The sequence below is a fragment of the Rhinatrema bivittatum genome, chromosome 4 (genome assembly GCF_901001135.1).
Source record: "Rhinatrema bivittatum chromosome 4, aRhiBiv1.1, whole genome shotgun sequence".
Classification (NCBI taxonomy): Eukaryota; Metazoa; Chordata; class Amphibia; order Gymnophiona; family Rhinatrematidae; genus Rhinatrema; species Rhinatrema bivittatum.
Window position 1 is genome coordinate 107,344,770 of NC_042618.1, and position 27,101 is coordinate 107,371,870.

A 27,101-nucleotide genomic window follows, 5' to 3' on the forward strand; every position below is an offset into this window, starting at 1 on the left:
GTATGGCTCTCATGGAATTACATTTTAAAATATGTGGCGTTTATGGCTCTCTCAGCCAAAAAGGTTCCTGACCCCTGCCTTAAAGCTTTCAGGATATTGGATGTGGATTAGCTACTAATGCTGTATGAACCTTGGTAAGTATTTTTTAATTAAAAATGTGAAAAAAAATTGAAGCTGGGCATTTTAATGATTTATGCCTGTTTGTCTCTTAGGCAACCATTTTCATGAAATGTGACTTCAAAAGGAGATGAAACATGTGAGCACTGAGCAGTAGTGACTTTGACCCTAGCTACCATTTGTGCATCTTTTCATATACATTCATAATTCAGTACATTCAATTATCTTAAAGTTTAAAAATGTCTCTCTGTAGGAAGGACATTTTACTCGGCTCTTGTTTGGATCAGAAAAAGGTTGGGTATTCTGGCTGCAAAGTCTTGAGTTTCCTTGGAAAATGTTAATAGGGATGCCTCAAGGAATGCCCGGGCATGTGATTATCTAGGGGTGGGAAGGGGGGCTAAGAAAATAGCACATAAAACCCAGAAGGTAGATGTGGTGCTGACTTTGGGATTGAAACTAAAAACAGCTAGAATCGGATATAGCCCCTGACTCTCCCCCCCCCCCCCCCCAATGAACTGTGACACATTGATACGGATCGAAAAGAAGGCAGGAAGGGCTTTTGTCAACCAAACCCTAAAGGAGCAAAGCCCAGGACTGTAGCCGGGTGGCGCTATCTGCACCCAGCTATAAAGCCTCAGCGAGGACACAAATCGGCCATGGACGAAAAGATCCCTGCTGGTATCTGCCATGTAAATGAACCAGGGAGGCCGCTCCCACGTGTTGCCCCTCGTCCTCTCGCCGGCTTTTTTTGCCTGTTAGCGCGGACCGTCTGACAGGAGGCTCCCGGGCTGCGCCGCTGCCCCCCATGCTGGGCCGGGTGCCCTCCCGTGCGCTGCCCGCGCTGGCCGCTGTGCTCTTTCAGAGCAAAGAGCGGAAGAAGGCGGCGGGCGGCCGGCGCTCGCTCACCTGGAAGGTACGTGCAAGCCTGAGCGCGGGTAAATCCGAGCGCGAGGCAGCAGGAGGCAGGGCTGAGCGGGGGACAAGGGACCCTGCTATCAGCTTCATGACCCCCCCCCCCCCGGTCCTTCCCCGCGATTTGCTCCCCAAAGTCCTGCCTGGGAAGACTTCACGAGGGGAAGGCGGGTAGGAAGCTCTTTTTTTTTTTTTTTTTGAGTCGTTTTAAACTGTTCCAAGTGTTCCCATATCGGGATTCTGCTATACAGATAAGAAAAGCAGAGGGGGAAACTGCAGTAGGAGCAAGGTAGCCAAGTGAAACATGCACGGAGAGATTTTTTTACGTGAGGGCAGAAAAATCAGTACCAATATGAGTATTCATGTATGCAGCTATAATCAGGCTTCTCCTGTCCTACTACAACATGGATTTATTAAAGTGGGGCACAGGGAAAGCCTATATGTCAAAAATTGAACTCAGTATAATTGTCATGTTAATATTTCTGGATGTCAGGCAGTCTGCTCAAAATACTAGAGCTTGACGTCAGATCATGGTGAATGGAACAACCTGATTGGCCTAAATGGGAAAATAATTTATTAAAAATAGAAACACTGGCATGCCATGAACCTTGTCTGTGATTGAATACGAGGTCTCATTTTACAACATTGATGGTAAGCTAGGGCATCAACCAATTCTTCAGGTTGTTTTTTGCTATGTGTGAGGGGGTTTCAATGCTTTGGAAATATCAGTAGTTTAAGAAATATAAGGCAAAATATTGTAAGCACAAGCAAAGACTTTTTAAAAAATTAGGATATGGTCTTTTTTTCTGCCCTCATTTACTATGAATCTTTAGAACAGATGTAGGAATGTACAGGTTAGGAAGAAAAAGCAAGCAGGCAGCATCCATCTACAGGAAAAATATCACATAACATGGTATGCTTAATTGATTTCTTTTTTATTATGACAGTCTTTAGGATACATGCATGAAGTATGCATAGTTTCTTATACAACCCCCCTCCCCATGTCATTTCTCCAAGGGATGTACATTTGTTTCTCTTTTATTTTGATTAGTGTGCACTAAAACACAACGAGAAAGATCGAAATGAAAAAATAATGAAACAAAATGACAAAACAATTTTTTTGATTGACCACCCCTAATTTCTCCATGTGCATTGCAGCAGACCCATCTGGTGTGTTGGAGTACAGTAAACGTTTGACAGGATTCCAATGTTGTTTGCTAAGATAAATGTAAGAGCTTGTCACATACAAGCCAGATACACTAAAGCAAGGTTGGGCAACTCCAGTCTTGAGTGAAACAAGCAGGTCTGGTGTCTGGTTTTCAGGATATCCATAATGAATATGCATGAGACACATTTGTATGCACTTCCTATTCTGTATGCAAATACATCTCATGCATATTCATTGTGGATATACTCAAACCAGACCTGTTTATAGCAATTGAGGATCAGAATTGCCTACCCCTGTTACTAAAGGGTTTCTCCTATTTTGTGTCTATGGGAAAAACACTTAGTACATCTGGCCTCGGCGGACTTTTAAGCCAGTGATCCAGCCTTCTTGAATCACCAAGTAATTCCTCCTTGAATTAACTACAGGAGAAAGTATGTGATCTGAGCCAAAACTGAGGATGATTGGGGTAAGATTATTTGGACCATTAAGTGTCTGCAGGATTGGATTTACTTATTGTGCGCTCATAGGTGCAGGAGAGGTATAGGGAAGATCTGTCCTGGAAGGTGCATGATCATAGGGAAAGGAAGGGCAGGGACCCCTTCAAGATACACTATGATCGATGGCCATTGCAGTTTTCCTTTTCTTCCTCCTAGACCAGTCCATTACATTTGGGATTTCTCCAGTCCCCAGTTGATGGAAACAGAGGGCACACGCACCTCATGAATTATCTCTTGGTCATAAAAGGGGGAGTAGTTGCAGGCCCTTGACAGTAGTCTCTGTCTCCTACAGCTGTGGACAAATGTAGACGGACTCTTCAGAGCTCCCAGAGTCAAAGTGTGGACAATAACTGATGCTGTTACTCAGATGCTATGGGAAGAGAAAGCAGGCCCAGTAGCTGTCCTGGCAGAAGGGGGTTTGGAAGAGGACCTGGAAGCAAATTGGTAAACAGGGCCTTGAACCAGACCCTGCTATGGGCCCAGCGGGAACCCACCATATGGGACTGTCCCACAGATTTTGCGTTGATGATATACTAGGTTTTCTAAGCTGGGCAGAAGCCTAGTTCTGTTTGTTGTTTCTAGATCTTTGAACCAGGGATTGATGGAAGGAAAGAGTTGGGCCCCTAAACAATTGAGGGTCTTGCTGAGGCTTAAAGTGTCCCCCATTGAGACTGCTATGCCTGGCTCCAGAGAGGAGGCTTGGTCAGCAGACACACTTTGAAATGTCTGTATACCAATGCCAAAAGTCTAAGAAATAAGATGGGAGAGTTAGAGTGTATAGCAGTGAATGACGAGATTGACATAATTGGCATCTCAGAGAGCTGGTGGAAGGAGGATAACCAATGGGACAGTGCTATATCAGGGTACAAGTTATATCATGATGATACGGCGGATCACCTTGGTGAGGGTGTGGCACTTTATGTCTGGGGAGGGCATAGAGTCCAACAGGATAAAGATCGTACAAGAGACTAAGTGCTCAGTAGAATCTATATGGGTAGAAATCCCATGTGTATTGGGTAAGAGTATAGTGATAGGAATATACTACTGTCCACCTGGACAAAATGGTCAGACAGATGATGAAATGCTAAGAGAAATCAGGGAAGCAAACCAATTTGGCAGTGCAGTAATAATGGGAGATTTCAATTACTCCAATATTGACTTGGAAAATATAACATCAGGACATGCTAGAGATGCAAAGTTCCTGGATGGAATAAACGATTGCTTCTTGGAGCAATCGGTTCAGGAACCAATGAGAGAGGGAGCTATTTTAGATCTAATTATTTGTGGAACGCAGGATTTGGTGAGAGAGGTAACGTGGTGATGCCACTTGGCAATAGTGATCATAATCTGATCAAATTTGAACTAATGACTGGAAGGGGGGACAATATGTAAATCTACAGCTCTAATACTAAATTTTCAAAACGGAAAAGTTGTTAAAATGAGGAAAATAGAAAAAAACTGAAAGGTGCAGCTGTAGAGGTGAAAAATGTATAACAGACAAGGACATTGTTTAAAAATACAATCTTAGAAGCACAGTCCAGATATATTCCACTCATTTAGAAAGATGGAAGGCCAAATGATTATTGGCATGGTTAAAAGGTGAGGTGAAAGAGGCTATTTTAGCCAAAACAATCCTTCAAAAATTGGAAGAAGCACCCATCTGAAGAAATTAGGAAAAAGCATAAGCATTGTCAAGTTAAGTGTAAAACATTGATAAGGCAGGTTAAGAGATAATTTGAAATGAAGTTGGCCATAGAGACAAAAACTCATAAGAAAAACTTTTTAAAATATTTCCAAAGCAGGAAACCTGTGAGGGAGTCAGTTGGACCATAAGATGACTGAGGGTTTAAAGGGGCTTTTAGGGAAGATAAGGCCATTGCAGAAAGACTAAATTAATTCTTTGCTTCTGTGTTTACTTATGAGGATGTTGGGGAGATACTGGTTCTAGAGATGGTTTTCAAGGGTGATGAGTCACATGAACTGAACCAAATCATTGTGAACCTGGAAAATGTAGTAGGCCAGATTAATATACTAAAGAGTAGCAAATCACCTGGACCAGATGTTATGCACCCCAGGGTTCTGAAGGAACTAAAAATGTACTAGTTAAAATTTGTAACCTTTCATTAAAATTATCCATTGTACCTGAAGACTGTAGGGTGGCCAATGTTACCCCAACATTTAAAAAGGGTTCCAGGGGTGATCCAGGAAACTATAGACCAGTGAGCCTGATTTCAGTGCCAGGAAAAATAGTGGAAACTATTCTAAAGATCAAATTCACAGAACATAGAAAGACATGGTTTAATGAAACAATGTCAGCATGGATTTACCCAAGGGAAGTCTTGTCTCACAAATCTTCATTTTTTTTGAAGGCGTTAATAAACATGTGGCTAAAGGTGAACCGGTAGATGTAGTGTATTTGGATTTTCAGAAGGCTTTTGAGAAAGCCCCTTATGAGAGGCTTCTAAGAAAACTAAAAAGTCATGGGCTAGGAGGCGATGTCCTTTTGTGGATTGCAAACTGGTTAAAAGACAGGAAACAGAGAGTAGGATTAAATGGTCAATTTTCTCAGTGGAAAAGGGTAAACAGTGGAGTGCCTGAGGGAACTATACTTCGACCAGTGCTTTTCCATATATTTATAAATGATTTGGAAAGGAATACTATGAGTGAGGTAATCAAATTTGCAGATGATACAAATTATACAGAGTAGTTAAATCACAAGTGGATTGTGATAAATTGCAGGAGGATGTTGTGAGACTGGAAGATTGGGCATCTAAATGGCAGATGAAATTTAATGTGGAAAAGTGCAAGGTGATGCATATAGGGAAAAATAACCCGTGCTGTAGTTACATGATGTTAGGTTCCATATTAGGAGCTACCACCCAGGAAAAGATCTAGGCGTCATAGTGGATACATTGAAATTGTCGGTTCAGTGTGCTGCAGCAGTCAAAAAAGCACGTATCTTATAAAATCTGGCATACTTTTGTTCGCGTGCGCTGTGTTTTAAAATGTACCCCAGTAAGTGTGAATGTTATTTACTCTTTTGGATAATAGAAGGACTAGGGAGCACTCCATGAAATTAGAGTAGCACATTTAAAACTAATCGGAGAAAATTTTCACCCAACGCACAAGCTTTGGAATTTGTTACCAGAGAATGTGGTTAGTGCACTTACTGTAGCTGGGTTTAAAAATGTTTGGATAAGTTATTGGAGGAGAAGTCCATTAACTGTTAGTAATCAAGCTGACTTAGGGATTAGCCACTGCTATTACTGGCATCAGTAGCATAGGATCTACTTAGTGTTTGGGTACTTGCTAGGTTCTTGTAGCCTGGATTGGCCACTGTTGGAAACAGGATGCTGGGCTTGAGGGACCCTTGGGCTGACCTAGTATGGCAATTTCTTATGTTCTTATGATTCAGTGCCTAGAATACCCCTGAGCTCCCAGTAAGAGGGGTGTACTTCTTGGAGGAAGAGAATTCCCCAATAGAGAGTTTATTCTGAAAGGAGGAGCTTTCACTTCTTATTAACAGCATAAAGGTGGCCTTGAAGATCTCTAGCACCAAGGTGGATGACTCGGCAGAGTGGGGATCCCATTTTGTTGGGAATAAGGAAGCCATCAAGGACTTTTCCTTTATTTGAAGTACTAAGGCAGATGGTACTTTCCACAGGGAAGTCTCAGAGACGGCAGGGTGAAAGGAAAGTGTTATCCTCTCCCTGTGGAAGAAAAGAGCAAGATTTTGTAGATTCCAATGCTGGATGCGCTGGGGTCAGCAGTGGCCCATAGACCTAATACCCCGTAGATGGAGTTACAGCTTTAAGAGACCCTCAGGGTAGGAATATAGAAGCAGTCTTAAAGTAGGCTTTCTCCGAGGGGGCCATAGCAATTCAGGTCTTGGTTTGCAGGGGCCATATAGCCTAGGCAGCTTTATGCTGGATGCAGCAGTTGTTTGAGAGACAAGAAACTGCTCACCGTGAGTCAGCAGTGGCTTTTTTAGCAGATACTATACATGATTTGATTAGACTAGCCTCTAGAACATTCACCTCTGTGGTGGCAACCAGGAGACTCCTTTGGCTTCATAATTGGGAAGTGGACTCAGCCTCCAAATCAAACATGTGTAACTCTCTTTTGGGGGTGGGGAAGACATGAAAAATTGGTAAAGGGCTTGAGTGAAACCAAGTCCTAAAGACTGCCAGAGGACAGAAGTTGATCAAGCATATGAAGGCTTAGACAGCAGCATTTCAAGTACTAATGCAGGGGTAAGGCATTGGGGTGGCAGCTACTCATGCATTAGGAAGCAAATTCCGGTCCTTTCATGGGGCCAAGAGCCCAAAGACAGACTGGCTTGCAACCGCGGGTAGCAGTCGCCCTCCACAATGATATCCACTGGGTCCAATCAATATTAATACTACGGTAGTAGGCGAATACTTATTGCGGTATTATGCAGAGTGGGCCCAGATTACATCGGATCAGTGAGTCCTGGATATAATTCTATGGGGGTATGCGTATGAGTGTTTCTCCCCAGTGTCAAATGCATTTATGATTGCCCTCATACTGCCTCCCCTTATCACCGGCAGTATTCACCAGCTCAGTTGCATTTCTTCACATGGACGAGACATGGAGTACAATGGGAAGAGTAAAAGGGGTACCTGTACCGGATCAAAGGGAATGTTAGAGGTTTGTTCTTTTCTATGTGCTGATACTTTGTGGAGACTAATACCCCAAATAGCTAAATGTGCTGTTTGATATCTTAAAGAAAGGCATGTAGTGGTGTAGTCCAATAAAAGTTGCAAATACTTGTAAATACTGCCAGCCCTTTTTTTACAATCCCATCCATTTTTCAGGTTTTCCTGGAATGAGGGGAGGGAAATCCCATCCACTAACATTTTCTGCCCCAAGTGGATGTAGCAGGTGCCAGGCACCCAAGGACTGATGGAGCCCGCCCGGGGTGGGCTCCCACTACATCAGTCCCAGATCCATGATTGCCTCCTCTAGGTGACTGGGGTGTTACACTGTTTTACACATCTAGCCAGTCTGGGTTTCAGGTTATCCACAGTGAATATGCATGAGATAGATTTGCATACAATAGAAGCAATGCATGCAAATCTATCTCATACATATTCAATGCAGATATTCTGAAAATCTGACTAGCTAAATGTGTCCTGGGGACTGGGTTGAGAACCACTGCTCTAAGGAAAGCAGGCCTACAAATCCATGAATGCAATAACATAAAACCAGAACTCAGTTTGTCACTTATAATTATAGAGTAATTGCCACAACTGGATAATTTCGTACCCTATGCTGAAATAAGGAAGCATCCCTCCCCCCACTTTTGCAAATAACATAGCAATGTCAGCAGAAAAGGATGAAGCAAGCTTCTTATGGTAGTATCTGCCATGCCGTGCAGGTTACCCCCATGTTTCTTTTATAAGGATAGCCTGGAAGTTACCCCCAAGCCTTATGATAAGGGTAGTAATATTTACAATCAAAACCAAGCACCTGTGAAACCCATAAAAAATTGCTGCTATCAACACTTTTACTGGGTAAGGAGTCTTTTTATAAATTCAGATAATGCTGCTTCACTTGCTTTGCTTTTGGATTTGACCATAGAAGCATTCCTGTATTTTTTCCCTTATGTCTGCATATCAGTACCCCAGACTGTAAAAGTCCTGGCCCATGTTGATTGTCGTCTGTATCCAATTCCCCTGCTGTTGAAGCGGAGAGTGATGTTTCAATTGCATCTATGGAAAGGAAACAGTAGAACTAGGGGTCACAAAATGAATCTCCAACGGGGATGACTTAGAATCAACATCAGGAAATATTTTTTCATGGAGAGAGTGATTGGATGCCTGGAATGCCCTTCTGGAGGAGGTGGTGAAGATGGAAACAGTCAAAGAATTCAAAGGAGCATAGGGATAAACACTATAGATCCCTAAAGGCCAGAGGACTGAAGTGAAGAAAAAGGTGCATGGGGATAACCTGCTCGTTATGGTGGTTACTAACTTACTGCCCTTAACAGAAGCGTCAGTTTCTTTTTCCTCTTACTCTTGTTTACTTTTCTAACCTATAGATTTGTTGCCTTTGAAATAGCTCCTTTTAATTTGGCCCATCTCACCCATTTTCTCCCAGTCTTCCAGTTCTTCCTCAAGGTACGTCCCCATTTTGACAAAGTCCGTATTTGTGAAATTCAAAACTCAGGTCTTTGAGCGACTTCTCTATATCCTATTTGCAATATTGAACCATACCATCTGATGATCACTGGTGCTCAGGTGAGCCTCAACCCGAATATTAAATACATTAACCCTATTAGTGAGCACAAGATCGAGTATCACATCTTCTGTCATGGATTCCATTACCATTTGTTTGAGCAGAGCTCCTTGAAGGGCATCAACTATCCCTCTACTTCTTGTAGATTCCGCAGAAGGGATGCTGTAATCCACATGCAGCAGATTAAAATCTCCGAGCAACACTTCTGCCTTCTTTCCCACCTTTAGGATGTCTTCAGTAAGATCTGTTTCCAGTTCTTCTGTTTGAGTCAGAGGCCTGTAGAATACACCAGTAAAAATGGAAGCACTATCTACATTTTTTTTTTTTCAGGATGGTCCATAATGCTTTTTCTCTGCCCCAAGTCCCTTGCAATTCAGTTGCATCGATATTGTTTTTGACATAAAGAGCTACTCTTCTACCTTTTCTGTCCTCTCTGGCTTTCCTTATAGCCTGGGCTGAGTGTATCCCATTCATGAGAACCAGTGAACTAGGTCTCTGTAACAGTAACAATGTTCAGGTCTGCCTCCACCATTAGGGCCTGCAGGTCTGGAATTTTATTGCTCAGACTATGAGCATTTGTGGTTATAGCTTTCCAGCTGCTCTTCCTAGTCATCTTTTCTGTTTTTTTGAACTGATTAATTTTGTTGCTTTCTGTACCTACTTCCTATATTGCTAATTTTGTTGGCCACCTCCTGCCACACCCACTCCCTGGTTTAAATGCCTGATAATGTATGATCTGAATTTTTCACTTAGCGTGCTCATATCTGCCACATACAAATGTAGGCCATCTTTACCATATAATCTTTATTGCTCCATACATGGCCTCAGTCTCCAAACTATTCAAAACAACTTTCCTACACCAAGGTTGAAGCCAGGAATTGAAATTAACTATATGACATAGCCTTTCCCTTTCTGTGAACAGGTAATACTTCAGAAAAGGCAATAGTCTGTGCCATGTGTCTAATCTTCTTCCCTAGATTTTGGAAATCTTTCTGTACTTCATGGACACTATTTCTAGTGAGGTCATTGGTCGCTAGATGACATTGATATCAAAGTCTTTACTTTCTTCTATAATTGCTTTGACCACCTGGTTTGCAATTTTATTAACTGGGGATCCTGGAAGATGTTTAGCTGCTGTGTCCCCCTCAAAATGAGTTCCTAAATTGGTTCCTCTGATGACTGAGACTCCCAGTAGAAGAAGCTTTCTTTTAAGGTATTGATCATGTTGAAAGGTTTCTAGGTGCATTGGGTGACTGCTTCCCTTTCAGACATCACTTCATGTTCTGTTGTTGGGGCTTTTTCATTTTGCAATGCAGAAAATGTGTTATGTAAGGGTAACATTGGGGAGAGTGGATGTCTCTTAATCACAGAGCCCATTGTTGTTTTATTTATTTAGATTTATATTCCACTTTTCACACTTTTTTCAGTGCTTCAAAGTGGATTACATTCAGGTACTGTAGGTATTTCCCTATCCCCAGAGGGCTTACAATCTAAGTTTGTACCTAAGGCAATGGAGGGTAAAATGTCTTGCCCAAGGTCACAAGGAGCAACAGCAGGACTTGAACACTGGTCTCCTGGTTTGTAGCCCACTGCTCTAACCACTAGGCTACTCTTCCACTCTAGTTAGTCCTGGGTTTCTGAATCCTGGATGTCTGACTTCTCCATGGGAGTGGGGCAGATAGAATGCGTCAAAGTTGCGGAAATTGGATGTCTGGGTCACAGGTCTTGTTCTACCAGAACCCACTGTAAACCATTTATGCCTGGATTTCTGAATCCTCTGTGGGAGTTAGGCAAGAAATTCTGAATGCTGCAAGGAAGGGGAGGGTATTTGAAACTTGGACAATTTTTCTTTCAGATGAATTAGTTCTGCTGTTACACACTGTTGGCAGCAGTGGGTAAATTGGGCACCTGCCTGGGGCACCAGGACATAGTTGTAAAAGTAAGGCTCTGCATGGTGTCATTGGAAGGTAACCCCCCCTCCCCCGGCCAGCTATATGATTGGAGGGGATCTTTCTCCACCCAAACACTCGGAGCACTGTTTAGTCTGACAATGGTTCTGACTGCACACCATCTCTTGACAACTCGATTTCTCATGGATGCACTCTGTGCCCTACACCATTTACACCTCCTAGTCATAACCTTGTGTGATGTGTTTTTTAATTAAGCACCTATGCCTAAGCTTGAGGTTACATAACTACAGATTATAAAGGGGGGAGGGAGGGAGCAAACAAATTTTGTTGTAGAAGCAAAGCTCACAGACCATATTAGAAAACATTTTGTAGCAGCAAACAGTCTTGTGGAGTGCGGCGGAGTCATTAGATGAGTCTTTATGGTACACGCATATGGCGCAATGAAGCTTTCAATAAGATATAGCACTGAATATGTTCTGTCTGTGCTGCAGGGGGTTCCATCTGGCTCAGTTCATTGGCAGATTATTCAAAGACAGGAAGATCAAGCGTATAAATTGGCTATGAGTAAGTGAACTCATTTCTGTATAGCTGACAGCAGGTCTGGCACAGTTTCTGTTTCTTCTACTTCTGTGGAAATCCTTACAAAGAAGCCTGGAATATGACTACAGATGTGGACCTTGAGGCACTTATGGTCTGCCCCTTCCTGTTGCAATACCTTAGACCCCTATTGACCTAAGACTTTCCCAGATCACCTTATCCTGATGCTGAATAGCCTGTTTTAGAAATGTGGAAGAATTCAATCATTTACTCTGGTCCCATCGCCCCCACTGTAATCTTCTCCAGATTACAATAACACATAAGTAGCACCACAGAGGGCTCTAACATTTAGAAAGAACGTTAAAGTGTATTGATAGCTAGTAGAACGATTTTGTTCCATTCTGGTCATGCTGTGTTAGGACCTTTCCTCTAGCTCCTACAGCTAGGCTTTCAGCGGTGATGTAATAACTATCTCAACTGCTTTTTGGTTCTCTCTGTCCAGTAGACTTGCACATTCTTACCCTACCCCACCCAGTGGATCTCTGCATATGTGCTTATTTGAAAATCTATACTGGGCATGTGTATTGTCTTTCTGTTCACAATTCATTTTCTGTTTTATTTTTCCTTAATAAAAAAATTATCTTGCAGACATCCTGGGTTGGATGAAGGTTGCATGATAAGATGAAATATTTTGGTAGCACTAAACAAGCTAATATCCAACCTGCTCAAGTTTCTCTCACCCAGGAACGTTCATACCTAGTGCTGACAGTCACATTCCTGCTACCAGTCAGCTGCTGGAACAGATTCTCCACAGAGAGACCAGACTTGGTTGACCAAGTGATAAAATTAACATACTGTTTTTATTATAGCAGAGAATGTCTTATGGGTTCATTCTGCTGTGAATTACATCAGGAACAGAAACGTGACCCCACTGTGGTCATTTTAGGGCACCTGCCTAGCTCCAGGTGATCAGGATCAGGTGAGTCAGATCAGGTTTTTCAACTCTTGTCTCAAAACATAGCATATAGAGAAATTCCAGGAATACATTGAAAAAGGCATGGATAAACCAAAATGGATTCCCTTGTTACTTACGCTCTGGAGGCAGATGATCACTCTTGGTCCTTATGCTCCTTTGGCTTGATATGTGAATGTATGGGGGATGAAGAGGTTCAGAATTGATTTTATCTACAAGCTTTTTGTTTTTCAGTGGGAGACACACCCATACTACAACCTGAGTGTAAAAATCCTGAGAGCCAGGAACATCAAGACCACAGACCTGTGTAAGTCACTCATTGTGTCTCAGCTTGACACCAATTAGTAATTAGGGCAGTGATAAGTGACCTCCAGTCCTTGAGTGCCACAAACAGGCCAGTTTTTGGGATATGAATATGCATGAGATAGATTTGCATACAATGGAGGCAGTGCATGCAAATCTTTCTCATGTATGTTCATTGTAGATATCCTGAAAACTTGGCCTGTTTGTGGCACTCAAGGACTGGAATTCACCATCACTGAATTAGGGGAACTAAGCCAAGTAGGCCACTTAGCTAAATGTTCCTAAAAGAGATTTAAAATGGTTCCATTAATGTAAAAACTATTGCGAGCACCTGAACAGGCAATTAATTCAATGTGAACTTTTTTTACACAGTCTGTTCCAGCACTTGCATGGTTTATTACCTAGCCCTTCTTAGAGACAGAATATTTAGACACAAAGAAAAGAAAAGGAAAGCAAACAAACTCAAAGTAATTGAAGCAAATTATCTCTAAAAGCATTACACCTGGCATGGAACAGGTAGTACACAATGTTATGATATTGTGCTAAACCTGCCAACTTAATGATTTCTCCATAAAAGCATGGGGGAGGTTATCTTTAAAAAAAGACTGCACATCATTTATTGTTGACTAATTGTGAGATAAATAAGGAAAATGCTTTTAAAGTAACTGAAGGTAAAAGCTGAGGAGACAGGGGCTTGACTAGTCCTAAAATGAGGATGTCACTCTTGATATGATGGTGTTGGAAGGTCTGGGAAGGAGGGAAGGATGCAGATATTTTCTACTGAATCTGAAAAGGCATACATAGATATAGACACATAGACATTAAGATGCTGACATGTGGATATAGACCCATAGACATAAGATGCTACAGAAGTTGTGATAATTAATGAGGCTCAATAGTTAATGTTAGAAAATATTTTTTCAGGAAAAGATGATGGGTGCATAGAATGGCCTCCCATTGGAGATGGTGGAGGCAAAAACAATGACAGACTTCAAGAAGGGATGGGTTGAGCATAGAGGATCCCTAGTTGTGAAGAAGTGAAGGGAAACCAGATGTCAAATTGAGTCTATAACATTGCACCAGAAAGTAAATCTGGCGGATTGGATGGGCCTTAGAATACATATCTGCTGTCATATTCTGTATTTCTATAACACACATCTGCTGATATGCAAATACCCAAAGACTCACTAAGATTCTCAACATTCTCAAAATATTTCAAACACCTGACCTAAGTCATACTGTTCCAATTTTTTGACTTTTCGCTGGGGAGATTGCAGTACATCTGCCTATTTCTCCCAGCTGCCTTGAAGGTTGATTCAGAAGTCATCACAACCCACCTTGTGCTTGAGTTACTCTCTTCCTCTTCCCTTCCCTCTCCCATGTCACTTCTCGAGCAGCCAACCAGATACTAGGGAGGTTGCAGTACATCTGCATACTCCCAGTTGCCTCAGAAGTCGATTCCTAAGTCACCATAACCTACCTTATGGCATGAGTTGTTATTCTTCCTCGCTCCTCAAGCAGCAAGCCAAGCACTGGGGAGATTGTAGTATATTTGTATACTTCTTCCAGCCGCCTTGGTGGTCAGCTTTGGAAGTCACCACAAATCACCTTGGGCCTGAGCTACTTCCATCCTGTACTCCTCAGGCAGCTGGCCAGGTACTGGAGTTGTATTAGTACTTCTGTCTGCTTCTTTCAGCGGCTTGAGGTTTGACGTCAGAAGCCATCATAACCCGCCTTGACTCTGAACTGCTCCTACTCTATGCTTCTTGAGTAGCTGGCCAGGTATGGGGTAGGTAGAAGTATACTTGCATACTTCTCCCAGGTGCCTGGGTGGTCGGTTTCGGAAGTCACCTTCATTGGTCTTCAGCTGCTTGCACCCTGTGCTCCTCAAGTACCTGGCAGGGTACTGGAAAAGTTGAAACACAGCTGCCTTTGTTAGCTGTCTCAGTGATTGACTTTGGAAAGCACCACAGTGACTCTCTTCATTCACACTCTTGCACTTTTCTCTGTTACCACTTCAGTTCTAAGCAAGCAATCTCTCACTTCCCTGCTTTCTATTGCTAGTTCTCATTCATTGAAACAAACTCTCCCTCCCTCATATCCATGGGCAGCCTCTGTCTCTGTGCCTTCAGCTTTAAACTGATAACCTCTCTTCCAGCTTGCATTTCCTGATACCTAATTGCTCTGTTCTTGTATATTGGCGCTGCTCTTTTACAACCTTGTATTTCTTTTATGGTGGGGCACCCTGGTTAGAATGCCCTATGGGAACCATAAATAAGTAAAATAAGTTTTTTTTTTTACAAGTACTGTTTCCTTAACAGGAGCTTAATGAGTTACAGAAAAGGTCAAGGTAACTTTATCAAAAGATGATCTCAATCACCAGATTAAAGAATTATGGGTAGGAGGAGCTTTTTGAACAAACACTGCAGCTCTACAGTTGCCTATCTCAGTTAGCCAAAAGACTTAAAAAGGAAGCTTCAGTATGTGTGTTGTGGACGGTGCCTCTTCTTTTCTTATGTTTGGTGTTCACATACTTGGCCTGAGAATTAGTCATGAGTTTAGTATCCAGGATGGATCTGAATAGAGGAAAAGAAATCTTTGATCAGGCCTGCCCTCCTCATGGGCTTTAAGGACATGGAGGAGAAAAAAAGAGAGGCTCTGTCTACTTAGAAGTCATCGCAATTAACATTTCCTGATTATTAATAAAAACAAATCAAACTCCCCAAAAATTAAATGTGTGAAAGATTAGGGGAAGTGTTATTTTTTTCAGTTTGCGAAATGCATATTTTTGATAGCTGCTGGTAGCTATGAATTCGTACTGTTCTACCAGCTATGAATTTGTACTGTTCTACCAGCACGTGCAGTTTCCTCAATGAAGAATGTTCTGCAGTAAGGAGTTTGGGTCTGCAGACAGTGGAGAAGGTTCAAGGCTTGATCTCTCATTCAAAGCTTGGGGAAGCTATCAAAAGTTATCTGACAAGCGATGATGTTAGAACAGGAAGAATGCAATGTAACCTAATCAACTCAAAAAGTCAATTTAAGCTACTTGGGTGCTAAGAGAGCATTTCTCTCACCTCGGTGGTGTATCATGCCATTGCAGTCTTATCAGTGAGCCACAAGCCCCCAGAGCAGTTCCCTCACAATTATGCAGGAGAGAGAGGGGTTAGAAGGCACTCCAGAGGTGCAGCATTTAGGGGCAAGCCCTGAAATGGAGGAGACAATAATAACTTTTTCCTTAACCTTGGAGCTTTAATTGTCATATTAGCTCTTAGAATTTACAAACAGTCAGGTTAATAGTTACTTTGCCCTTTTATCCCTCACCATCCAGTTACTGTTCCTATATGATCCTGCCATGTCCAACTGTAATGATATTCATGATGAGGACCCAGAGGGTAGTAGGTCATGGCAGCATCAGGGAAAAGGTACTGCAGTTATAAGTGGGGAAGCTGTAATTCATACACAGGCCTTTGCCAGTTAGAAGATGCAATAGATATAACCTTAATTTACCGGAACTATAGGTAATTGTAGGCAGGACTTATCAGTGCAGTCTGTTGGGGGTTTTTTTGTTTGTTTTTTTTACTCTTGAAACTTGTTCAAGCATCAAGATCCTTTAAAGGGGAAATTTTCAAAACTATTTACGCAGGTAGATTGACCGATCTGTACATTTCCCTCCCTCATTTTGGCTAAAACCAGATTACGGGATGCGGGGGATGGGGTGGGGGGAGAAGCATTCCCAGGGGGTGTATTTTTGAGAATGATGTGTGCATAGACTGAACTTTCAAACTGATGCATGTTCTTTCCAGCAAAATTTTGCCCATGCTAAAAGCAGGGTGCAGAAGTCTGCGGGTAATCTGTACCCATGGCAGCTTTGAAAATGAAAGTACTCGGGTGCTCTCCCTTTTGAAATCTGGCACAGAGTACCCATGAATTTTTCAGCAAGGCGGTTGTGGTTTGAGCATTGCCCCCTAAAATATCTTAAACCTGTGTCAGGTGATGGAAACGAAGAAAGGACAGCAGAAAAGGACAAAATGGTCCATCCAGTCTGCCCAGTAAGCATATGGTAGTATCTGCTGCGCCGCGTAGGTTACCCCATGCTTTTTAGTTTCCCACACCGTAAAAGTCAGGGCCCTCATTGGTTGCCGAAGCGCAGAACAATGTTTGAGCTGCATAACAGTAGCAGTCTTATTGGTTCAGGGAGAATTCTGGTGCTCTGCTCCTGCCGGTGCTTCTGTCGCTGCTGCCCACAGTCTCTGCTGGAACATTCCGGTGGAGCTCGCGGAGCCTCTGGGCAGGCCTTCCTTTTGACCAGTGACCCTGGCAGGTCTGGGCTGAGAACATTGATATGTTATTGGTGCAGTCTGCCTGGGCTATGCGAGAAAAAAACAATCTCTGTCCCAAGTTTAATATTCAGATCTGTGAAGACACATCCCTTGATGCCCAATGGAAGGGGGAAGTGGAAAGCTGTGGGGATGAGGAAAACTGGGTTGGAGGGGGAGCATTAAAAACTATGGGGGTCTATTTTCAGACACAGTCTGGATAGCAAAGTTAGCTGGATAAAGAGTGAAGTCATCCGGCGAACTCGGAATATCAGAGTTAGCAGGTTAACTTAGCTGGCTAACTCAACTCCTCCCAGTTATTCCCCCTGACAACCCTGAATTTATCAGGCTAAATTCTGGCCTCCTAACTTATTAGCCGGCTAGAATTTAGCCGGACATGTTCCCAAATATTAATTCAGCCGGTAGCTTCTGAGTTAGCTGGCTAAATGCTTTTGAATCTTGGACCTGTAAGATGACGAATAGGAAGTGGTTCTGCAGGAATTGCATTGCTGATGGACGGTTTTCAGCATCTTTCTTTCTTTCTTCCTGTTAGTGTCCAAAGCAGACTGTTATGTGGCTCTGCGACTCCCAACGGCATCTCCGCTCACATCCCGAACTAAAGTTATTTACAATTGCAGTGATCCAGAATGGAATGAAACCTTCCACTATCGAATCCACGGTGCCCTGAAGGTGAGAACTGCTGGAATGCAGCGGGTATTCGGTTTATGCTGGGTATTCGGTTCATGCCTTAACACTCCAAAGAAAAGCTTTGATTTTCAGAACATGTTTGTTGTGTTAATCATTAAAAAAAACAAACAAACCCCAGAGAGGAAGACATATTCTGATGGAACATGAAGACCACCTAAACAAATTAATCTGCCAATATTGCACTACCCTGCAGCTCATTTTCTGTTGCGTGCAGTGTGGGTCATTCACCAGTCCAGTTGCAGCTCAGCAAGTTTATGCTGTAAGAGTCCATCTGGCTTCCTGTACAACGCAAGGACTGGGGAGCGGAAGCAGAGATTGCAGTGAAAAGACAACACGTAGCAAATGCTTATGAATCATATTGGTTTTCCCATAGTCCAAACCACTAGGTCCCTGGATCTGCTGCTGAGAGAATATTACCCTTGGACATTGGGGTTTTAGCTTTTGAATGTATTACTTCTCTTTTTTTTTTATCACGTAGCATGTGGTATTTTGAACTTTGTTTGTGTCTGTTGCATCAAGTCGACACTGATGTGCCCTAATTGCATGTGATATGGATATTAAGTACATAATATGCCTTTCAGGACTCTGGTTTACCTGTGAATAAAGTTGAGGCCCTCAAAATCTTTCTGTCACCCTATTTATGTAATCTGTAAGTTATCCATCCCTGGTCATTTGTGAGAGCAATATCTAAAGCCATTTCTGTTTTGACAGCGGCCCACCCTCCATGCGGTTAAAATTACAAGCGTTATTCTACAGCTCACGTAACCTTTACCTGCACTGTCTGGAGGCTCTCCTGAAAGTGGGTTTTGGTCAGTGGAGGGAAAATAACACATGCAGATAACATTTTCAGATCTACGCATGTTATTTCTAAAGGAAAAAGTACTCGCAGAAAACTGCAGGCACAATTCTCTGCAGTCACCTCCCCCCCCCCCCCCGGGCAATAATCAAAGCAAAACTATGTACTTAGTGCAGACCCCATGTCTAAAAGGTACCCACAGAGTTTGCAGCAGTGCAGGTAGTTTGATTATTGACTCCTTTATGTTCCTTACGCTTTCAAGGTAAGTTTACAGTAAATAGAATTGTATCTAGATTTCCGGCTGTGAATCTTTGCATCTGACTTCGTTGAGCACTTCTCCTTCTCTGGTGCTACAGTTTATATGTAATGTTGTTGCAGAGTGAGGGGCAGTCCTGCTGCCCCTTTGGAATATTAAATCTTTATTGATCAGGTCGACCATGGCCATCTAAGCTTGTCCCCACAGCTATTGTGATTTTGTGTGACAGTCACAATTGAGGATCTATGTCATGCAAGGTTCTTTCCCCTTAAGTGACTTATTGTTTTTAACCAGTGGGAACTCAGACAGTCTCTCTTTCCCGCAGAATGTTGTGGAGCTGACGCTCTGCGACGAGGACGTTGTACTGAATGATAACCTCTCTTCCATCGTTTTTGATGTGGGAAGGATTAAACCAGGGCGATGTTTGAAGCGTGTATTTCCCCTGAACCCAGAGGTGAGTTCGTGCTGTTCAGCTCATGGTGAGTGATATCTAGAGACTGGAACTAGCTATGCTGGGAAACTTTAGTGTAGGGGCATGTGTGTGTGTGCGCTAGATCTTGTCAGAATGCTGCTCACAGCGTTCGGGAACCAATCATGCTTTTGCCCCGTTGCAGGTAGGGACCTGTGAAGGAGGGACTTGAGCAAAGCAGAACTACATGTCCTTATATGGAAGGAGCCAAAATGAGGACTGACTCAGTCCATGTGAAATGTTAGCCCCCACACAAACTATAAACCTTTGCTAGGAGTCCCTGACCCCTGAGGGAGTGAGCAATTCATGGAATACGTGGACACAGATCATAGGAAAAATATATTTAATTTATTTAGGGCCTTATGTGCTAAAGGATTATTCCCATTTTGTGTCTTAGGGAAAAATGCTTAGCATATCTGGCTCTTAATCTTTAAAGGCTATGTACTGGTATGTATAGCTTTATATCTCTGTATCAGAACATTTCGACAATAGACAACATACTTTGAGGTTCCTTCTTACAAAGTCAGAAAACAATAATTTCTGTTTTTAAAAAGCTGTACCATATGGGGCAGATATTCAGAAGCCATTTTGGTGGATAACTGCAAAGTTATCCATCTAAATGGCTTAGCTGCAGTATTTAGCGTACCTGGGACGGACGGTAGGCGTTCCAAGGAGGAGCGGAGTGAACCAGTGAACCTAACTGGCTAATTCTGCCATGCTCAGGCAGGTTTAAAGTTAGCCAGTTATACCTCTCCAGCTAACTTTTAAGATAGCTGGATACCCCAGCTAATTTAGCTGGGTTCGTGTATCCGGCTAACTTATCTAGCTGCTCAGTGATTGAATATGGACCGCCTATATTTTTAAGCAATGTATAACAACAAAGGAGTCTATATTCAGAGTGATTTTTAAAATCCCACCAGTTTTCACTGCCCCCAAGTTATCCGGCCAAGTAGTTATTTGTCTAAAAATTAGCCAGATAAGTCAGGGATAGGCTGGGGGTGTTCTGGAGCAGAGCATCCCTTCGCTGATAGAGTTATCCAGTCAGAGCAGTCCTGACGTTATTCGGGTATGTGTACCTGGATAACTTGATATTTAGCTGGCTATATTTAGAATGTAGCTGGTGAAGCATATTTAAAAGAAAAAAAAAACTACCTTCCGGGCTTTCAGGTCCAATCCTTCAGCCTTCCACTCACAAAAATACTATAAAGTAGTTCTGGGCTAGCACTTGAACCCTCCCCCACCCCCAGCCTTCATAACCTCCAAAATAAAAAAAAGAAGTAGGCTTGCGATGCAAGGCTGCCCCCTTCACAATATTGGAACCAAACCGCCCCCCCCCCCCCCCGTCCCAGACCTCCACAAACCTGAGCTGGGAGTGCAGTAAAGTCCTACCTGCTTCCAGCGTTGCTCTGACAGCAGTGTTGTAAGTGTAACCCCTGGGCTGGTTTTGGATGGTACTCTTCCCTTGATATTAGATTATTTTAATCTCCAGGATTCCCTGAGCAAGGGAAAGATAACGTTCAAGGCCCTTAGCACTGCAAACTCTTGGGTTCCAGTCACAAGTTCTTGTACACAGCAGTGATGATAACAGTACTGATGAACGTTAAAGTCACTAGGCAGTAAAAAGCACACTGGCAGCTGACTTAGATTCCAACATTACTTTTACTGAAATCTTCTGCAATAATGAAATGATCTTTACAGCTAGTTGATTCACTTAAAGATGGTATGAGTGATGATTTGCAATAAATTTGTGACTTCTCAAAGTCGTAGTTAACGTTTAAGATGGTAAAGCCAATTAATACAGTCTTTAATCTATTGTTTCCCAATCCCATTGATAAGTTTAGTGCTTCCTCCTACTGTAGGTGAAATGTTAAAGATGAAATCCAGTTTTTGATGTCTGTTTGAATGCACAGTATTTATTGCCTGTCACTCCATAGTCTCCTCACAGTATCTGACAGGCATCAGTACCTCTCAGTACCTGACTGGCACCAGCATTCTCCTCCTCTCCCTTTTTAGTATCTGAGTGATACTGCTGTTACTCCTTTTCTCCCAAGATCTCCCGTAGATATTCATAGGCCCTGTTGGGGATCCATCCCAACTCCTTTCTCCCCTCTCTCCTTCTTCTCCTTTTGGATGGCTGAAACTCATCCCTCTCCACAGATCCCAATGATCTCAGAGTCCTCTTTGGTACAGGGAACCTCTCATTTGTTGTTAGAGCAAAAAAAAAAAAAAAGAAAGTAACCGAGTCCCTAGATAATGGAAACTCATGACTTAAATAAATCGGCATAAAAATATTAAAGGGATAGGGAAGGTGGAAAGAAACTTCCATATTCAAAACAAAAGTCTCCATGGAGGCATAAACAGGAAAATCAGGGGACAGCTAAGGCATGCTTCCCCAAAAGAGGGAAATAGAAAATCCACACTATAAAATGGTGGTCTGGTTTTATATACAAGATGAATTTACCAAATACTCTCTCCACAAGTGGGAGCTAAACACTCACATTACTACTGTTTTCTCCCCATACAAATGGAATATTCTATGTAACTCCTGGTAGAGATCTAACAGGATCTCCAAGTAAGTGTACACTTCCAGCATTGTCTGACCAAACCTGGAAGTGGCTGAAAGCAGGTAAGACTTTACAAGTTCCTGACTGGGGTTTAGGGAGGTTTAGGGGAGGGGGGCGGGAAGGGTGCAGTTAAGGTTGCAGGTGAGGTGGTAGGCAGAAGAGGACTTGAAGCTTTTGGTTTCAATATTGTGGGGGAGAGGGGGTGGTCTTGGGTTGCAAGGGCCCGTTTCTTTTTAAAGAAAATTTGGGGATTTAGGGGGGAGATGGAGGAATGGATTGGGCACTAACCAGAAACTGCTTTAAAGTATTTTGGGGGACTGGGGAGATCAGGTTTTAAAAACCCAGAAATTTGAGGTTTTTTTCCCAGTTAATCAGCAATATTCTGAATATAGCCAGGTAGGTTAAGCTTATCTGGGCAAATTTACCTGGCTACATTCAGAATAAATCCTGCAAGGAAGGGAATGGTTAATAAAACAGAAAATGTCATAATGCCTCTATATCACTCCATGGTGAGAGTGCACCTTGAATACAGTGTACAATTCTGGTCGCTGCATCTCAAAAAAGATATAGTTGCGATGGAGAAGGTATAGAGAAGGGCAACCAAAATGATAAAGGGGATGGAACACCTCCCCTATGAGGAAAGGTTGAAGAGGTTAGGGCTGTTCAGCTTAGAGAAGAGACGGCTGAAGGGGGATATGATAGAGATGTTTAAGATCATGAGAGGTCTTGAACGAGTAGATGTGAATCGGTTATTTACACTTTCAGATAATAGAAGGGATAGGGGGCATTCCATGAAGTTAGCAAGTAGCACATTTAAGACTAATCGGAGAAAATTATTTTTCACTCAATGCACAATTAAGCTCTAGAATTTGTTGCCAGAGGATGTGGTTAGTGCAGTTAGTGTAGCTGTGTTTAAAAAAGGTTTGGATAAGTTCTTGGAAAAGTCCATTAACTGCTATTAATCGAGTTTACTTAGAGAATAGCCACTGCTATTAATTACATCAGTAGCATGGGATCATCTTGGTGTTTGGGTAAATGCCAGGTACTTGTGGCCTGGTTTGGTCTCTGTTGGAAACAGGATGCTGGGCTTGATGGACCCTTGGTCTGACCCAGAATGGCAATTTCTTATGTTCTTAAAGATAACTGGGAGTTGTTACACAGATAATTTTATGCATGTATATTCAGTGGGAGACTTGTCCCAAAGAATATGTGGCTACGTTTAGCCAGATAACATGCCTGCTTGCAGCTTTTCTGAATATTGTGTTTGAAGCGTACGACAGCCGTTGCAGGGAATTAATGCATGGGGAGTGTTGAATAAAGATAATCCAGAATTTAAAACTCTCATGATCCAGTTGTCAAGGCTTGAAGCTTGCAACAAGATATTAGCAATAAAAGTCCATGCCATATTGTCTTAGAATGGGGGGATGGGAGAAGGGAGGGAAAGGCACTGGTGTGAGATGGGTAGGATATGCAGTCAGGGAGCTGAGAGCTGCATTGTCTTCCTCCATGCTTTCACTGTAGCCTGCACTGGTACCTGATCTTTGTTTCTCTATTTCCAGACTAATGAAGAATTAGAGGTGGAATTTAAGGTTGAGGAATGGTAAGTGCTCATTTCCTTGGTGCATCAAACTCTTTGGTATTTACAGTTGCTGAAGGCTTCCACCCCCTACAGTTATTACTGTTGTGAGGAAGCTGATGGTGCTGCAGTCCTAGTGTTATCATGGTAAAGGAACTTACTGTTTTATATGCAAAGCTTTATTTTCCTGGATTCTTTACTCCAAATTGGAATTAGTTAAGCAAGCTTCTTAATCTGTTTTGTTCACACTAGCAGGCTGCTCCAGAAAAAAAAACAACCCACATGGCTTTGTTTCCTTTTACGTGCATATTCCGGGAATGATTTTAAAGTCTCTCTCTCTTTTTTTTTTTTTTTTAAATTATGATTGGGGAGTATCTTGTGGCCACTGACCCAGATGGCCATTCGAGCACTTCGGCCAGTGTTACCAGTTAGGAAGCTTTGTAATATCTCTTTCAAACTTTAAAATTCTGTCCGCTACAGCAAATCTTTCCTGCAAGATGGAAAGCAAAGGAGAAGTGGTCTGAGCTGAAGGCCATACTTGCGATTAAACAACAAAGCATGCAATTTTAATATCAGTATTCGATATTCCATGCTTGGGGTCCCTTTTGCGACTCCTTTATCCTAAGAACATAAGAACATAAGAAAATGCCATACTGGGTCAGACCAAGGGTCCATCAAGCCCAGCATCCTGTTTCCAACAGTGGCCAATCCAGGCCATAAGAACCTGGCAAGTACCCAAAAACTAAGTCTATTCCATGTAACCATTGCTAATGGCAGTGGCTATTCTCTAAGTGAACTTAATAGCAGGTAATGGACTTCTCCTCCAAGAACTTATCCAATCCTTTTTTAAACACAGCTATACTAACTGCATGAACCACATTCTCTGGCAACAAATTCCAGAGTTTAATTGTGCGTTGAGTAAAAAAGAACTTTCTCCGATTAGTTTTAAATGTGCCCCATGCTAACTTCATGAAGTGTCCCCTAGTCTTTCTACTATCCGAAAGAGTAAATAACCGATTCACATCTACCCGTTCTAGACCTCTCATGATTTTAAACACCTCTATCATATCCCCCCTCAGTCGTCTCTTCTCCAAGCTGAAAAGTCCTAACCTCTTTAGTCTTTCCTCATAGGGGAGTTGTCTTTCCTCATAGGGGAGTTGTTCCTAGAAATGCTTATAAATAAAGGTATTGGACAGTTTCTTGCTTTGTTGGTAAATTCCCTTTAATGACAGTTCGAGATGTTAATGATAGAAATAAATAGCATCGCGGTACAGCAGGCACAATGGTCAGGTTCAAGACTAATCGTTATTGCTAAATGTATAAAGGTGCTATGATACACAATTTCATCAGTGCTTTTAGTGTAACAGCTTAAAAGTTATGTCATAAACCATTCCCTACTCTCATAACAAGGGAGAAAAGGATACATTTTTACAGCTCCCAGCCACCCAATTGATGCTAGATGGGTGCATGTAGAGGAAAAGTTACAACGTGCCAAAACAGCACTTGTAATTTAAAGTTTAGTTCAAAATATTCAGTGCCCAAAAAATATGAAAATGTTTTTTGTTTAAAAAGAACTGTGCCTTTAATATCACCAAAATTCCAGCATTTAATATCTTACCATAGAATATGGGCCTTCAGTAGAATAAGAAAAGAGATGAAGTCTTCCATGAGTTATTAACATATAACATTTGTAGCAACATCCAAAAAATGTTCTTCATGCAGCTTCCTTTTTTTTTTACTTTTTTTGCTGTTTTACAGCTATAGGGCCTGGTTTTAAAAAGCATTTGCACACTTAAAATTGGGTTTTACACGTGTAAATGCACTTTACCCATGTAAGTGGGCTTTTGAAAATTGCTACAATACGTGCCATTGATTTGACCATAGGGTATACCCGTGTAAATGGTTTTTAAAATTGCTATGATATGTTACATTTACACATGCAACTCCTTTTAAAATTACCTCTTAAAAGTGTCTTGTGAATAATTGCTGTGCAAATTTGCATATAATTCCTTGAGAAAGCCCTGTAGTGAAACCTGGTCCATGTTGGGGGAGGGGGCGAGCCATCAGTAGGAATTACAGTGATTAGGCTTTAAGAAACGTCTTCTCTGTGCACACATATGGATGATAGTCTTCAGGTGGGAGGTCCTTGGAGTGTTAAGTAGAAATGGTATATTAACCCCAATTGAACAGGAAGCGTTGAAGGTCCACACATTATGGCAAGATATTAAATGAAAGACTGTCTGATTACCAGTCTGAATTTGGAACCCTTTTCTGGATCAGGGATGGGCAAGTTTGGCCCTTGAAAGCTGCAAATAGGTTCTGATGCTAGAAACATACAAATATGGTGATAAATATTCATTGTGCGTATCCTGAAGACAGGGCATGCTTCTGGCTCCTAATGACTGGTGTTTTCCACACCCACCCGGTTCACCTCATCTTTGCAGGCTAAGCATCTCGATTTGGGATTTTTAGAACATTTATGGTACAGTTGACTACGTTACTTCTTGCTTTTCTGTCTGGTCATTAGCTTGTTAGGTTGAGTTTGTCTTGGATTTATCTTTTCCCTTTCACCTGCATATACTTGCAATGGACCCTCCGGTCTCATTACCATTAGTGGCCCCAGTTTAACTTTCTTAGGTACTGCAAAGTAGGTCAGTGAATGAAGGGAGGAACCATTCAAATACAGCCCCTCCCTTTGAGGGTGCCGGAATGACCATCCCCCTGGACAGCTTTATAAGCAGTTCTTTACAGAGAGACTGTGGGCAGAGCTTTTAGGTTTTTGGAGAGTTAAGAAGCAGTAAGTAGCATTGTTTCATTGGATTTTCAGGCCTACTTGATGGAGACAGGCAAACCCTGCCTGGGGATCCTAAGCAAGGTTGGGAATTGGTTCCTACCTGTCCACTAACTGGTTGGATGGGCCGTCCCTCTGGGTTATTTTTCTGGATTTTGTACTTTCATGGTAGGAGCTTTGTGAGACCCAGTATACCACCTGGATTTAGGACACAGGTTAGGGAAGACCTGCCCCTCTGTACTCTCCATGAGGACGGAGGTATCGAAGTGACCCGAGGCAAAGAGCAACTCCAGTGTTAAATTCATTTTTGGGGAGAAGGAACTTTTTGGTTGTAAAGATCCAGGAGGATGATGTTCAGCCATTGTAACCAAGGCCAGCTGGCCCCCAGAACCCAAGGGCTCAACCTGTGGGGAAGGGAGCTGGTTTGGTAGAAGACAGACCCAGCTCCTGCCCTGCTCCTGAGAGGGTATTTCCTGACCCCAGCCCTTGTGACATGGACTTTGAGAAGTTGCCTTTTGGTCTCCTTACTTTGTTCAGTTTTCTCCCTTTTCTGGGCCTAATTTTTCACTGTATTTAAATGTTGATAATTATGGGGAGAAAGTCAGATTTTGGGAAGGATTCCATGCCGCTTCTTCGTAGCACCTATACAAGAAGTGTGCCACAAGGTCTCTACTCCTCCTGGAGGGAGAACTCTTCTCTGTTGAGTTCTGGTATAAGAGCTCCTTCCCTCTTTAGGTTTCCACATGTATGATACTATCCCTTCAAACACAGCCAGCCTTCTGTGAGTGCCAGCAGGAGTAGTTCATTTTTAACCCTTTCTTTCACAGCTCAGACCCTCCTACAGAAGTCATCACCAATGGTGTCCTTGTGGTGAGTGAGAAGACCCAGGGGTTCAGCATGGGCATTGTCATTTGGTGAGATTTTGTATATTGATATAAGGATATTTT

General features: G+C 42.4%; 1 protein-coding gene across 1 annotated transcript in view; it reads left to right on the plus strand.

Annotated features, from left to right (window-relative positions):
• Positions 1 to 736: 736 nt before the first annotated feature.
• Positions 737 to 27,101, plus strand: part of PLA2G4F (phospholipase A2 group IVF) — a 92,340-nt gene continuing 65,975 nt past the window's right edge. Inside the window, exons 1-6 of the mRNA XM_029598635.1 lie at positions 737 to 1,030; positions 12,610 to 12,682; positions 17,548 to 17,684; positions 19,080 to 19,208; positions 23,347 to 23,387; positions 26,982 to 27,024. Coding sequence (XP_029454495.1) covers positions 923 to 1,030; positions 12,610 to 12,682; positions 17,548 to 17,684; positions 19,080 to 19,208; positions 23,347 to 23,387; positions 26,982 to 27,024 — 531 coding nt within the window. The 5' untranslated portion in view covers positions 737 to 922. The remainder of the gene's footprint in view (positions 1,031 to 12,609; positions 12,683 to 17,547; positions 17,685 to 19,079; positions 19,209 to 23,346; positions 23,388 to 26,981; positions 27,025 to 27,101) is intronic.